The 16,301-nt window shown below is 47.1% G+C and overlaps 1 protein-coding gene across 16 annotated transcripts in view; it reads right to left on the reverse strand.

Annotated features, from left to right (window-relative positions):
- ST3GAL3 (ST3 beta-galactoside alpha-2,3-sialyltransferase 3) overlaps positions 1 to 16,301 on the reverse strand; it is a 383,098-nt gene that overhangs the window by 141,262 nt on the left and 225,535 nt on the right. For all 16 annotated transcript variants that reach the window (XR_004646912.1, XR_004646911.1, XR_004646913.1 and 13 more), the window contains one exon: positions 4,409 to 4,503. Coding sequence is in view for 13 of the 16 variants with exons in the window: in XM_034779913.1 (XP_034635804.1) it covers positions 4,409 to 4,503 (95 nt within the window). In the remaining 3 variants the exon portion in view is untranslated. The remainder of the gene's footprint in view (positions 1 to 4,408; positions 4,504 to 16,301) is intronic.

The raw sequence follows: 16,301 nt of genomic DNA on the forward strand, positions 1-16,301 counted from the left end.
AAATCTAGGGCCTGTGTAATGCAGAAGTAGGGTTGCCAACTTTCTAAGTTCTGAAAACCAACCACCTACCACCCCATCTCTTCCCCCAGAGGCCTCGCCCCTGCCCCTCCTCTTCCCCCAAAGCCTCGCCCCTGCTCCACCTGTTCCCTTGAGGCCCTGCTCCCCACTCACTCTTCTCCGACCCCATCACTCACTGTTCTCCCACCTCCTCATCCCTCAATCCTCTCCACTTCTCCCCCACCCCAGCTGGGTTCCCTCTGCTCCAAACTGGAATGGGAGCTGCAGCCTGACATGGTGCCTGCTGCCTGCCCACCCATGAGATGCAGGTAGGAAGGGTCCCAGCTGAGCAGGGGCTGGTGTGGGTTGATGATCTGGCACACCCCCCCACCTGCAGTAACCAGAGTTTTGGTATCAGGTCACATGGACACGGCCAGTCACATGAACACAGACTGGATTTTCCAGGCGAAAACTGGATACCTGGCAACCCTATGCAGAAGATTAGACTAGATGATCATGATGATCTCTTCTGGTCTTAAAACCTATGACTGGTCACATTTTCTCAGAAACGCAAGATATCTATCTTCTCAGGAACCATACATACAGGGAGAGGGATCCCAGGTTGGGATGTGAACAGGTGTCCTGGCTCTGTGTGATCAGATGGAACAAGACCACCACCCCTAAAAACAGCGGAGAAGTATATTTGTCTCAGACAGTTTGAGGGACTTTGGTCTGTCTCTATCACGGTCGGGATCTTTGCTTAGCAGAGGTGCCAGAGAGATTTCTCCACAAGGCTGTCGATTTCCAATGACGTGTATAAAAGAACTGGTAGCTCATTGTTCAGCAAAGCTCTCCACATGACTTTTAACTATGTACCTCAGGTGAAAAAGTTCTTGTCTACGACCTCCTGCTCCAGCGACTATTCATGGCGAACCTACTACTGAACAGCTTATCCTGTTTGCAAGTGCGTTTCTCTTACCTAGCAGGTAACTGATCCCCAGGAAAGTTTGCACTGCAAACTGCCAAGCCTGCAGGGATTCCTGGCAGGGTAGGTGGGCACCCAATGTCTCGCCGCTTGATTATGAAGAACATATGATGGGCCCCACTGTTTGTTTGGCTCACAGCCACACCCAGTCTCTGAAGGTCCTCACCTATTCAGGGCTACACTCACCTTGGGGACCTTTATGTGCAGCTGTTCTTCTCGACGCGACTCAGCCCATTGGTTGTGAAATCCCTCCTCATAGGCCAATGGCCAAATTAAGAAGCGAAGCCCTGAGGAAAGGGGGATCTTACTGGTGCGGCTATGTAGAGGTCTCTTCAACGGAGTGTGCAAAGGGAAGGTTTCACATCTGGAGCTGGAATGGTCTTTACAGTGAGATTTCTGACAGAAAATTAGGAGTCCTCCTGAATGGTGTCAGAATAATCAGCATGCTGCCTTCTCTTGCTGTGATAGCATATAAAGAGCTTGTAACACTGGCCTGTGCCTTTCTGACCCAATTCTAGCCTTTGACTCTCACTTTGTACAGACATGTTACCCCAAAATAGTGCAGCTCTGTAAACAGGACTCTGCAAGATCGCTCCTGCCTGGAACCCTAATGAATAAACCAGAGACTAGGTGAAACAGGGTCTGCTACCAGTTTCATTTCAAAGACACAAGCACTGAACAAAAGGCCATGAATTCAAAAGCCCTTCGGAGTTCAAAGCTTGGAACACAGAAAGCAGCTTCAATAATACAAGGTAGAATGGGAGGGTTCTGCCTGAAGAACCACTGATTCCATTGCATCATTACCTTTAAGTAATTAGATCAGAGTGTAACTACTGGGTAGGAATCTCCAGGAATGCCGCGAGTAGTAGATCAGCAAACCCTTCCTGTAACATTACTTCACAAAATAAGCCTCCCGCAAGTGGACTAGAACATGATGAGATTCACAAGTCCTCAATAAAACCTTTCCGACCTCAGCCTAGCTGGAGCTGGTGCCGATAAACACCCAATACCTTTCACAAGGTACATCTTGTAGGGAAATTCCAACTCTCAGCATTAAGGGGCTTCCTACCACACCGAACAGAACCCCACCCCATCCATTTGAACGTACGCATATCTCCTCCTAATTTCCTGAGCTTCCCAGTCTGCTCTGTCTTTCCCACGCACAGCACAGCTCTGACAGTCTTCAGCTTGCACAAGCACGGTGACTTATCTCCACACTGCCTGCCTAGGTCAGTTGTTTGGATATCATTAGACGGGCTCTGACTGAAGGCCCTAATGAGGTGCTGATCCCATCATCAAGTCACTCAATTCATCCAGAATGTGTCCCGTGGGATGGCTAGAAAAGACTGATGCACGAATTCCAAGTGACGTGTGACACAAAAGGGGCGCCATTCGCATCGCTAGAACTCTGCGCCTGTCAACACAGCCATTAGAAACCCCGCTTTACAGAGATTTATAAGTCATCCCTCCCACACACAGAAATTGCTCTAGACTGAAACTTGGCACAAAGTTTAGTCCCAGGAGGGCATTAAAAAAACCCATTCAGCTGTTTCCGTCCTATTGCTTCAGCTCTCAGCCATTTAAATAATGGCAATTTCTCATTTCTCTTCTTAACTGAGGAAATCCAATATAAAACAACAGATTTACATAACACTGGTGGTGACACAAGCTGGCAGCAGCCAGGAAACCCAGAGCAAAGGCTGCCAAAGCTACTCAGTCATCCCTCTCTGGCAAGTTTCTCCATTTGGATTCAGTTTAGCAAAATGAGTTTTATTAGGCCTGGCTGCAGTCATGTGTAATCTTCAAACCTCATCCCCAGCCTGGTCAGGATGCCTGCCCCTGCCCTCGTACACCTCGTGTGTCTGCTTAAAGCAAAGCTCCCTTCTCTTGTGCCTGAGGTAGCATTTCCACTTGTGCTTCAAATGCCCTTTGCAGCAATCCCTTCCGGCTGATTTACACAGCAGTAATCACTTTCTCACTGAGCTGGGAGGGAAACATACAAACCAGAGGGGAGAAGGACTACACTGCGAGACAGAAGAACTTGGTCATTAAAGTCTGAGCTTTGATCAGAGACTTTTTGTTCCTACTACTGCCACGTTCAGCTAACTGAACCTGCCTCCAAGGCTCGACGAAGACACAGGCACCCTAGGGCCATGCCTAAGACCTCCCCAGTTCGCAGTTACATCAGAATCTAATCTAAAGCTTTAACTTTAAGCAGGAAAAAAGAAGTTTCTAGCCCTCATGGTTGCGAAAAAACTTGAAAATGTGACCCACATGTAAGTGATGCAGCAACATCTGCCTGGGTCTGCCGACAATCTGCAATGATCGCTCAGAGATGTGAACTGCTCCATGTCAATGGGGTGTTAATCCTGAAATCCACTGCTCAGGGCGGGGGAGGGGGGGGGGGAGGGAGATGCACACCAACACCTCACCAGCAGAGAACTGTGGCATGGAAGGAGAAGAAGAATGAAAGCAGGCCTGTTCCACTCACCCAAGCAGGCACACACCTTGGCTGCAGGGGTAGTTAATTGTCCATGCTTCCCTGCTACCATGCCTGCCTTTCTCAGGAAGGAGGAGGGGAGCTACCCCGCCACCAGCACTCCAAATGGTTGGGAAGGGCCATGGGAATCGACCCGTGCCCCACCATCATCACCATGTTATGATGTGTCCATGGCCCCAGTTTGCTTTCGTACGACCACCCTGCCTTATCTCCAACAAGGAAATTTCAGACCAGATTACTACCCCACAGAGAGAAGCGCTCTTCTCACTGCATTCAGTATATTCTACCACTGGTCACACGGCTCCAAATAGCTCAGCCACAGGAATAAAACCTAATGATAAGGGTCACATTTTCTTATACTAAGCCCATCACTGTGGTATCTGAGTGGGGTTTTTTGGGTCCGTTGTGGATCCTCAGGGAATCCACAAGTAGCCTAACGATGTAGGCATGTATACGGAGATAATCATCAGCCAGTGGTTATGCCAGGGCTCTGCAAACCTACCCATGAGCAGCACTACTCGCTCTTTTGTCAATGGCCAGTTAGAATAATTTTCAAATCAGTTTGGTGCTTGAAGGGGCATTTCAGCTGCTGCTGCCAGCCAAATTACTACAAACCAACATCCTTAGTGACACTGGAATATTGTATATACTAGCAGAGTGCTCTGCATAACACTGCCACTGCTGCACTCTGATTCTCACTGGGCTCTTCACTATGCTCGCAAATGCCAGCTTCTGGGGCCTACGCTCTGGCTGTGCCGTGCTGGTCTCTCAGAGCATGCATATGTACTCCATATTCAGACTGGAAAGAAACCACAGCACAACACATCAAACCACTCTGCGTTTACAAAGGAAAACAAAATTGCAGGGCCAATTTACTGACTGCACAACCATATCTGCTCTCCCACTGACATACAGTCCCATCATACCTTGTCCTTTAATTCCAAAGGGAGGTACAAAGTCTCTGATCCGTGCCCACCTTTTGAAGGAATCATCCAAGAACATTGGTGCTGGCTTGGAGAACCTGAAAAACAAAACAAGAGACACACAAATGTGAACCAAGGGAGGAATAACTTTCTGTAGGAGGCTCCGGGGACTCACTGCCCAAGTGCTGATTGCATACTCTCAGGAGGAAAACAACTGTAGGTCTATTGTCAGGTTTTATTACTACCTTGGAATCCACCCACAGAGGACCCAACGTGGCACTTCACAAACCTGCAACTCACTTCCCACTCAGCAGGTTAGAAAGCCCTGCCAAGTGAGCTTAGTTACAGCGAGGCAGGAAACTCTCCGAGATGCCAGAAACTATCCAAGTTAGAATGAGTTTTAGTTGATGCTAACAAGCCACTGCCACGTTCTTAACACAGAATCTGCTGGGGCAGGGGCTAGTAGACGGAGAGCCGAAATTGTTCGTCTCATAGAACAACGACCTTCTGATTAAAATAGCAGAGAGGGGCTACTCAGCAAGACAACACAGACATGTGCAGCAAAGCATTTAATCTCTAATCACTTAAACCACAAGCCGGTTTGTCTGGGATAACTGAAGCTTGCCAGGACTGGCACTCTGGCAAGCCTCTGTGGGCACAGCAGTGCCTGGAGCACTTTTCTTGGAAGTCGAGGTACACCCGCGAGGGCACAGGCAAGCGTGGGTGCTCACGCAGACATGGGTGCAAAGATGTGCATGCAGGTAGAGCTGCAGCAGTGTGTTTGTGGTGTATTTTAGATACAGATGCACAAGTATGGCTCTGAGCGTATATGAATGTGCAGGGTGAGTTGTGAAAGTAGATAAAGGGGCATCTACACAGGTGGCTGCTTTCGTTTGCTCTGGGCAAGCAGAGCTACTATCTGAGCCACCACACAAACCCAAGAATGCAAACATGGTTCAGGAGGTTGTAAAATAGCACTTCAGAGTGTACAGAGACTGGAAACGATGCAGTTCTTTTCTTCTCGAATCAGGAATATCCATTCACTAAACATACAAATGATCCAGGAGACATGCCACACCACGCCAAACAAGTACCGTCGCTCCAGAACCACTTACAAATGCCAGGTTTCAGAGTAGCAGCCGTGTTAGTCTGTATCCGCAAAAAGAACAGGAGTACTGGTGGCACCTTAGAGACTAACTGTATTTTCCACTACATGCATCCGATGAAGTGGGTTTTAGCCCACGAAAGCTTATGCTCAAATAAATGTGTTAGTCTCTAAGGAGCCACAAGGCCCTGTTCTTTTTACAAATGAAAGAGAACTTGCCCTTAACTTCTGGGACTGAAAGCTCGTGGAAACATTCCCGCTAGGGAAAGACAACAGCTAGTTTGTTCTTTTCTGGATGAAGAATCACTGGCCTGTAGCTAAGACAATGCCACTCTGAAGGAAAAGGTCACCACGCTACCATGCAGGAGCAACTCTGGAAATATTAGCTCCCAAGAGAGGCAGGAGTTGAGGACAGATTTAGAGGCCTGACAGGGAACACTAGTCAGCATGGAGTGCAGCAAGAGCATTTCCCAGCAAGTCCAGTAGAACTGAGAGTTATGAACACCTCAGGAGTGGAGGAGGTGTTTGTAACTCTGAAATGTTCATAACGCTGAACAAAACACTATGGTTGTTCTTGCAAAAGTTTACAATTGAACAGTGACTTAATATAGCATTGAAACTTTACTATGCAGAAGAAAAATGCAGCTTTTCCTGGTTTTTTTAGTAGCTTATGTTTAACACAGCACTGCACTGTATTTGCCTTTTTTTTTTTTTTTTTTTTTTTTTGTCTCTGCTGCTTCCTGATTGTTCCAAATGGTGTGTGTGGTTGACTGGTCAGTTCACAACTCTGAGGTTCGACTCTATACAAACCCTACCAGAAATCTGTTCATTTCAAAGCATTAAAACAGCAGCAGCAGCCGCCTACCAATGCAAAACTGAAAAGCAAGTTGTGAAAAAGCATGAAAACTGCAGGTGAAGCTCGGAAATAAATGCAACACAGCCACTTTCAGATCCCAGTACAACCACCACACAGGAAGAAGGAAGATCGGCTGAATTCCATATCACTTGAAATATGGGGCAACCACAAATTCAGGTGAAATCAGAAAGAGCCTGCACAAATCACTGGGAGGGGGAGAGAAGCCAGGAGTATCTAATGAACTACCAGAACAGAATGAGTCGCACCCACTCAAGCATCCATTAACAAGATAATCAACAATCATAAAAGTAGGACACAGCAGATTGCATGACAGCTCTAGGAGGAGAGGAAGACAACTCTGCAATGCACAGCAGGCCCAAGGATGGTAGAAGAGCCCATGTAACTTTGGTGGGAGGCCAGGGAAGGCAGGCTAATCACCTTGGAATCTCTGGAAGTCAGGTAAAATAATTTTTCTGTAATCTAAATAATATTAGATTCAATATTTCTCTGAAACTATCAAAGATTAAACAGCCAGAAGAATTAGCTCAGTATTTACGCTGGAGGATTTATCAGATCTATCTGTGCTCTGCAGTTTAAGCATGGAGTTACATTAAATACCAAAAACTGAAAGTACCTCTCTTTGGTTACTACTTGGGAAATACAGAATTCCCCCACCCCTCCCAGCACTGACAGAGAGATAGTTTTCATCACTTCGAACCAATGCAGGAGGATGTCACACCTGAATTCCAATTCTGGTATTTATTTGCAGCAGAGAAGTCAGGTACTGAATGTTTCGGCCAATGCTGATACACTGGTTGGAGAGTTCTTTCCTTTTTCAATGATGCTTGTTAAAAGCTGAGAGGGGGAGCAGATCCCGCCCACATGAAGAGTCCTCAGCAGACAAAAGTTGGCATAATGGGCTCTTACGTTACCCCTCCCCACAGCTGCTGGTGCAGGGGTGTGCTGAGGGCAGGGCGGGAGGGGGGGGGAATGGATGGAGCGAGATGGGTCTAGCCATTCCCATCGGGTATAGCGTTTCAGGGACCATACCAAGCTAGGCAGGTTACAGCAGGCCCAGGTTGCTCTAACTTGGGCTGGGGGAGAGAATCAGGGACCTGTGACCAACTCTTTGTCAGCCCCCCAGTTTGACGTGCCCAAAGGAAGCTAGAAACAGCACAGAACCTGCCTCAGTGGCTGACCACACGCATGCCACGACTTTGGTTAATATGGACCACATTATCAGAATTACAGTTTTCCCATTATTTTGATGAGGAAAAATGTACTTGCAGAAGATTACAGTCCCTTATTTACTGAAGAGAGGAGAATGGCTCCAGCATTTCATCCCAAGGTGTATTGTTTACCTTGTTGCCGACTGTAACAGTGCTTTTCATCGTGTATATCTGGGTGTGCACCATGTATACAACTGCATCCGGGCAGAAAAAGTCACTGCAAATGCACAGCAGCTACTCTTCCAGTGAAGCTTGGCTATTGTAACAAAACGCCGGGCAGGAATGAGAGATGGACAAGATCATTAGCTCATCATTCCAGGCTAGCCTATCTCCTGTCACCAGGACTACAAGGACACGGGCACTGTGACAGAGTTCCCTTAGAATCATAGAATCATAGAATATCAGAGTTGGAAGGGACCTCAAGAGGTCATCTAGTCCAACCCCCTGCTCAAAGCAGGACCAATTCCCAGCTAAATCATCCCAGCCAGGGCTTTGTCAAGCCGGGCCTTAAAAACCTCCAAGGAAGGAGACTCCACCACCTCCCTAGGTAACGCATTCCAGTGTTTCACCACCCTCCTAGTGAAATAGTTTTTCCTGATATCCAACCTGGACCTCCCCCACTGCAACTTGAGACCATTGCTCCTTGTTCTGTCATCTGCCACCACTGAGAACAGCCGAGCTCCATCCTCTTTGGAACCCCCCTTCAGGTAGTTGAAGGCTGCTATCAAATCCCCCCTCATTCTTCTCTTCTGGAGACTAAACAATCCCAGTTCTCTCAGCCTCTCCTCATAAGTCATGTGCTCCAGACCCCTAATCATTTTTGTTGCCCTCCGCTGGACTCTTTCCAATTTTTCCACATCCTTCTTGTAGTGTGGGGCCCAAAACTGGACACAGTATTCCAGATGAGGCCTCACCAATGTCGAATAAAGGGGAACGATCACGTTCCTCGATCTGTTGGCAAGATCCCTTGCCGCTCGCAGCGCCTCCTCCTGGCCATCCTGGGGATCAGCTCTGCCAGGAGCTTCGCCCTCGTCAGCGGTGTCTCTACCCATCTTCTGCTCTGTCTGCAACCTCTCCCCCCCTCTCGGAGCGGCAGCTTCCGGTTTGTGGCTTGGCCCTCTGGCCAGGTCACTAAGTTCTCTCCTTCCAGGGAAAATCACAATCCTTCTGGACCAACGCCCTGTGCTACTCCCCAGTGGCTGGTAGGGGAATCCAGGCCTGCCCTCTACACTGGGTTCCAGCCCAGGGACCCTATAACATTTAGCCAAGGCCTGTACTGTCTTAGACCTTGCTGCTGTTTCCCTGAGCTTCTTCCTACATCACTGGCTCCCACCCTCTCTGGGGACGCCAGCCTCCCAATTCCCTCCTCTCAGGGAGTACCTGCAGCCTGCCTTCCTGCAGCCCCCCCGCTACTTGCATCTCCTGGGCTTTTTACAGGCCCCTCCTGTTCCTTCCCAGCTGCGCTGCCTCTAATTAGTTGCCCATGCAACCTGAATGCTGCTCTCTTCCAGTAATGCCCCAATGCCTCATTAACACACAGACCTTTACTCTGCCAACCCCACAGTCCTAAAGTGTACGCACTGTTCACTTCCTTTTACAACCCTTCCCCATCCCATCTACCGCTGTTAAAGGACAATAACAACACAGGGTTTTTGAACAGGAAAAGCTGTGTTGTTAGTAGACATTTAGGTAGGTGTACATATCATCTCCTGCAATCTGTATACTGAGCCACCCAGGCCCGCCTCCCCCCACATCAGCTGGGTCCCACAGGCCCAACTCTGGCACACCTCCCCGGCTATGTCCCAACCCATTCACCCCCCCCTCCAACCTGCCCCTCACCCCACTTCTGTATCAAGGGAACACATCTCCCTTAAGTGCTCGCTCCCTGGTATACAAAGGTTTCTACTGCTGTTACTCCCGCCCCCTTGTAACCTGATTTACACGCAGTGCCTTGAGCAAAGGACAACTATGTTACAGCCGAATGGTGTTCCTGATCGTGTTTCAGAATGGTTGGAGGGGGCAGTTTGTGGCCGGGCCGGCGAGAGACATCACAAAACACTGACAGCTTTACGTTTGAGAGAGAGAGATCCTCTGACCGCTGATCAATAGGCGTACGCCCTCTCTGAGAGCCAGCGAGGTGTCAGAGCTCTAATGTTTCTATGCCACCCCGTACATTTTCTGGTCAGCCACGAACCCTCTGATTTCCATGAGTGATACGGCAGGTGCTCTCCACCCTCACCTGCAAAGGTTGGCAGCCTGTGCTGTAAGCTTGGTGTCAGTCTCTAAACAATCGAGTAACAAAACAGCAACTCAGGATTAGTTGTCGGCACCTTTAAACAAAGAGAAAAACTCCCCCAAACCTTCAAAATGCAAGCACTTAGGTGCAGCGCTTAGAGCAAGACCCTGCCTGGGCAAGTCTCACCCAGCTCTGCCTCTGAGCAAAACTGGCCTACTGGTTCTTGACTGGCCCTTCTCAGCCTCTGGAGGACCGTCTTGTTGGCTACCCACTCTGAATGGATTTTCCACAGGCAGGGCGTGTCAGTCCAGCAGGGAGCAGAGAAGGCTGGATAGACGCCACATCACATTCAGACACTCAGCTAAAGCACAGAAAACTATCACAGCTCCTGACAAATCTCTCGGATGTGTTCCACGTCTGCCCTCGGACCCGTAGGAGGTGCACATCAGGAACAAGGCCTAGATCATTTTGACCCGAGTGAATCATCACTACCTCCAGTAGTTCACAACCTCATAAGTCACCGGTTAGAGACTGCAGAGTGGGCAAAACAAGATGCCAGTGCAGACCACCTCTCTGCGCCCCAATCAGCCTGTAGTCAGCAACCCCCGTGTCATGGTGCACTCCTTGCTCTCCCACAAGCTTCTGCAACCTCGTGACCCAGGAATGGCCCAGAATCAACATGCTGGCAACCCTGTCAGCGCAGATATTTCTTTTCCCGCAGAGCTCAAGGTACCTGCAAGACCAGTTTCAAACCCCCACACGAGTCATCTTTTGAACCACCACATTATTCTGCCCTGAGATCAAGAAGTAGCCACTTGTACACACCCCAAATCCTCCTCGAGAAGCTAGTAAAATACAGATTTTCTCAAACAACCAATCTAAGGCTTGCCTACTGCCTATCCTAATTTCCCACCCTCTCCTGCCTATCTCCAGCTCCTCCCCACCCAATGGAACAAAAATTTTGGTTAGACTGGCTGCTGACTCCTCTGCTGTGTTCCCAGGAAATCTCCCAATAAAATAAAAACATGTTATAATAGAGAACTGGTAGCAAGCAACATGACTGATTAAATCTTTACTGCGTAGGGTTACAAGGATTTGGACTAGAAACATCACTGGTGTATGTTCACTGAGGCAATGGCATTGGCACATTCCCTTGAGCGACACAGGCAGCCAAGCAGTGGCTGCATCAAGACCCTCTCACGTTTGATGGTTTTCTTTCTTGGCACATGTGCACTGTCTTCCCTCCAGACTGCCATCTACCAAGTGAAGAAGTGACCACGTTCTTCACTACTGTTCACAATCTCACTGCCTCAGAGACTCAGTGGATGCCGTGCACTCCCTCGGGCACAAACTGGCTGAGCTAAACAATTCTGACCAGCATCCCAGCAATAGTTCGATCTCTCGCTGTGCAGAAAAAAACCCCACCTAGAAACTTAGACACCCGCAAGGAGCAAGGCTCCTATATTCCAGCTCGTATGAGGGGGGGGATTGGTGGGGGGGTCTCAGACCTCTCTTTAGAAGGGCAAGAGCACCCCAGCTCTGGGCACAGACAGTAGGGGGGAGACTATGGGGTTCACAGGTGCCCCTGCCGTTATTCTCCTCCCTAGCCACCCTACCACTCACCCCCACATTCACCCCTTTCCCAGAGTTTCACCTCTCCCCTCCACCTCCTTCCTCTCCCCTATCATCCATCCCCAGAGCCCCCCTTCTCTCACTGCAGCCCCAAACCCCCATTGCCCACTATTCCCCAATCCTCCGCCCCCGGTGGCCCTTCCCTCCTAGGACGCATTCATGACAAATCCCCCCACCCCAATGCTTTGATTCTATTCCCCCCCAAAATAAAATTAACATTCATTACTCACCAATTGTAACAACCTCCAGCCATTCAGTCCAAAACTCCTTTTGTTTTAGTTGGGGGCTTATCCTTCCTTGTGTTACTTGAAGGGTGAGTTCACAGCCAGTAATCTCAGCTAGGTCTGTGATTCATCCAGTTGTCAGTACCTCTCAGTTTAACAGCACAAGGCAGCAGAAGGAAACTGAATTTTTTGGGACAGCCTGTAACTTGGGAACCCTTTTGTCAAATGACCCCAAATTTGGACCATTAATACTCCCTGTGGCCCATGAGGCACATCAAATTTCAAAGCACTCCAAGTAACCATTCGCATTTTAGAGCGCACAAAAGAGTCGAGCTTTAAAGCATATAAGATGGCGGGCATGGAAACCCACGAGACATTTTTCTGTATTGGTGTGTGCATGCTGTAAACATGTATGTTTTCTTAAATATCACTCTCAGTGTAGGTTCCCCCAAAGCTTGAGGGGGCACCATGCACTACCCTGGGTAAAACTGGACAGATTGAAACCGTTCTGACCTGCATGACAGCAATAGCTGGATTTTTAAATCTGTACAAAAACCCTCCAAAAAAAAGAAAAATCCAACCCCCTAGAAACTTTTTGAAAGATGGCTATTAAGCAGAAGTCGTGAGAACGATATAATCTGGCTCTTTCCCTCCTACACACTCATATGACCAGCTGTTCTGCATGTCACTTTTTGGGGAATCTCAAATAATTTTAAGTTGGTACTTAACACATTTTCAGATTGTTTCAAAAAGACCATGCCCACGTGAACTACTAGAAATATGTGATGAAGACCTACCTCTAGAGTTTGATATTGATTTAGCAGCTATTACAATGGAAGACATTAGAAAAGTCATCAGTAAATGCAAAACCAGTAAATACGCTGACATCATTATTGGAGAGACGTTTATAGTAAGTGACGAAACTTTACTTGCGTTTTTGGATAACATATGGACTGAAGAAAAGAACCCAGCCCAATGGAAGAGAGGCCTTAGAGTAAAATTGCCAAAGAAGGGTGCCCTTACCAACAGCAATAACTGGAGAGGAATCACATCACTCAGTACCTGGGAAAATCATGTGCAGCATCCTCCTGGAAGGTAACAAGAAACAAATGAATCTCCAACTCAGAGGAACAAGCAGGGTTTAGAACACTGGGCTCATGCGCAGACCAGTGTTGTTCTCAGACATAACACCTCTTGTGATCATTTTTACAGATTCCCAGAATGCTTTTGACAACATACACAGAGATAGACTTTGTCTTTAGGTTGGAGATCCATTTTTCTTGTTACGTTCCAGGAGAATGCCACACATGATTTTCCCAGGCACTGAGAGTGATGTGATTCCTCTCCAGTTATTGCAATTGGTAAGGCCACCCCTTTCCATTGGGTTGGGTTCTTTTCTTCGCTCCATATTTATCCAAAAACCAAGGAAAACGTCATCACTTGCTTTGAACAGTATGGCATATTACTGAATACCAGCAAAAATAATTATCATATAGATCCTTGATTACTGTAATGCAGAATATGCAGTCAGAGATGGTGACAACATCAGCTAATGGTTTTCAGTGACAACTGGAGTGAGACAAGGGTTTACTAAGGTCCCCTTCTGTTTGCACTGGTCATTGACTATGTCATGAGGAAAGTAACCACAGAAGACAACAGAGGAATTTGATGGACAAATGATAAAGCACAGTTGGATGACCTCAGTTTTGCTGATGCACTGTTTAGTTCAACACACAAGTTAATGGGGAAAAAGGCCCGGTTTTTGGCATACACAGCCAAACAAGTTAGTATATTTGCAACAAGGGGAAGACAAAATATGGCTCTGAATGTCATAGAATCATAGAATATCAGGGGTGGAAGGGACCTCAGGAGGTCCAAACCCTTGCTCAAAACAGGACCAAATCCCCAACTAAATCATCCCAGCCAGGGCTTCGTCAAAACTGACCTTAAAAACCTCTAAGGAAGGAGATTCCACCACCTCCCTCGGTAACCCATTCCAGTACTTTACCACCCTCCTAGTGAAAAAGTTTTTCCTAATATCCAACCTAAACCTCTCCCACTGCAACTTGAGACTGTTACTACCTTGTTCTGTCATCAGGTACCACTGAGAACAGTCTAGATCCATCCTCTTTGGAACCCCCTTTCAGGTAGTTGAAAGCAGCTATCAAATCCCCCCCCCCCATTCTTCTCTTCTGCAGACTAAACAATCCCAGTTCCCTCAGCCTCTCCTCATAAGTCATGTGCTCCAACCCCCTAATCATTTTTGTGGCCCTCCGCTGGACTCTTTCCAATTTTTCCACATCCTTCTTGTAGTGTGGGTCCCAAAACTGGACATAGTACTCCAGATGAGGCTTCATGCCCCTACTTATACAGCCCAAAATGCCGTTAGCCTTCTTGGCAACAAGGGCACACTGTCGACTCATATCCAGCTTCTCATCCAATGTAACCCCTAGGTCCTTTTCTGCATAACTGCTGCCTAGTCACTTGGTCCCTAGTCTGTAGCAGTGCATGGGATTCTTCCATCCTAAGTGCAGGACTCTGCACTTGCCCCAAAAGCAACCATCAGAGTAGACTGAGAAACACTAGAAGAAGTTTAGTCATTTTACCTATCTAGGGAGTGAGATGTGCAATGTTGGTGTCACCATGCTAGATGTAAAGCAACTAATATCTAAAGCAGCAAACAACTTCCATAAACTTGAAAAGATTTGAAAAAGTAGCATGATGGGCACTGATAAAACTATGAATTTTTAACACCAGCATCATGTCTGTCATAAGAACATAAGAACTGCCATACTGCATCAGACCAATGGTCTATTTAGCCCAGTACCCTGTCTCCAACCATGGCCAAAGCATCAGGGAGTGTACAGCAGTCCATCCACTTACAGCTGGTATTAGAACATAAGAACGGCCATATCGGGTCAGACCAATGGTCCATCTAGCCCAGTATCATGTCTGCCAGCGGTGGCCAATGCCAGGTGCCCCAGAGAGAATGAACAGAACAGGTAATCATCAGGTGATCCCCTGTCACCCATTCCCAGCTTCTGGGAAACAAAGGCTAGGGACACCATCCATGCCCATCCTGGCTAATAGCCATTGATGGACCTATCCTCCATGAATTTATCTAGTTCTTTTTTTAACCCAATTATAGTCTTGGCCTTCACAACATCCTCTGGCAAAGAGTTTCACAGGTTGACTGTGCATTGTGTGAAGAAATACCTCCTTTTGTTTGTTTTAATTTTATTGGGTGGCCCCTAGTTCTTGCGTTATGAGTAGTAAATAACACTTCTTTATGCACTTTCTCCACACCAATCATGATTTTATAGACCTCTATCATATTCCCCCTTAGTCAGTGCAGGCAGGTTGGTTTGGGCAGTCCGGAGCAGCTGGTAGAGATGTAAATCACCGCTGGGGTGGGGTGGAGGGGAGGAGGGAGGGCTGGGCAGTCGTGCGTGTGAGAGACACACACACTCTGTCCTTCTGGCTTGCTATTGCTGCACGCACGGCATGGAAAGGCAGGGATTTGGGGTGTTTCTGAGGAGGTAGGCGTAGGGCAGGCTATATCCCCACAGACAGAACAGAATTTAGCAGCCTGCCTACTTAGTGAATTGTTCCCGTTGTCTTTGTGAACTCTCCCAGGAGTATAAAACACGTTTAAAAGTTTTACGTCTCCTTTACATTGCCAGAGGGGGGTAAAGGACAGTATGGCCTTATAAATGCTTATGATGCTTTAGTGATTAGAATTGGTCTGAATTTTTGGACTGAAAAAATTTCCTATCAACATTTGCTACTGACCTTTCTGGAGATAGTCAGTAGCGAATATAAATTGTGAGTTTGATTTCCAGCTCTCACTTGCTCTTCAATTGCCTACGATATAACACTGAGCATATGGCTGTATATATTTGTTGACTAATAACTAGAAATAAAGGGTCAGACCTAGCTACATTACTATTAGACAAAGGGGGTTTGGAGATTTCCTCCAATGTGCCCCACTCCCATTCTCCATCCATTGTATTGTAGTTTAAATAAATTACCAAAATAATTGAAACCAGCGCGATTATATTGTGTTACTTTGACAAATAAAATATGCAGAATTTTAAAAATATTGCGTGCATAATTTTTAATTTTTTTGGTGCATAATTTTTAATATTTTGGCACAGAATTCCCCCAGGATTACTCCTCATATGGAAGCTATTCCACACCCCTACTCATTTTTGTTGCCATTTTCTGTACTTTTTCCAATTCCAATATATCTTTTTTGAGATGGGCTGGCCAGATCTGTACACAGTATTCAAGATGTGGATGTACCATGGATTTATATAGGAGCAATATGATATTTTCTGTCTGTTTACTTATCACTTTCCTAATAATTCCCAACATTCTGTTCGCTTTTTTGACTGCCGCAGCACATTGCGTAAATGTTTTCAGAGAACTATCCACAATGACTCCAAGATCTCTTTCTTGAATGGTAACAGCTAATTTAGATTCCTTCATTTTATATGTATACTTTCATAAGTTTAGGGTCCGCCCTGAGCATGGGATTGCATCCCTTACCATTGTGACTAATAGCCATTGATGAACCTACCAATCATTAGCTTATCCCATTCTTCTTTGAAC

The sequence above is a fragment of the Trachemys scripta genome, chromosome 8, assembly GCF_013100865.1.
Source record: "Trachemys scripta elegans isolate TJP31775 chromosome 8, CAS_Tse_1.0, whole genome shotgun sequence".
Classification (NCBI taxonomy): domain Eukaryota; kingdom Metazoa; phylum Chordata; order Testudines; family Emydidae; genus Trachemys; species Trachemys scripta.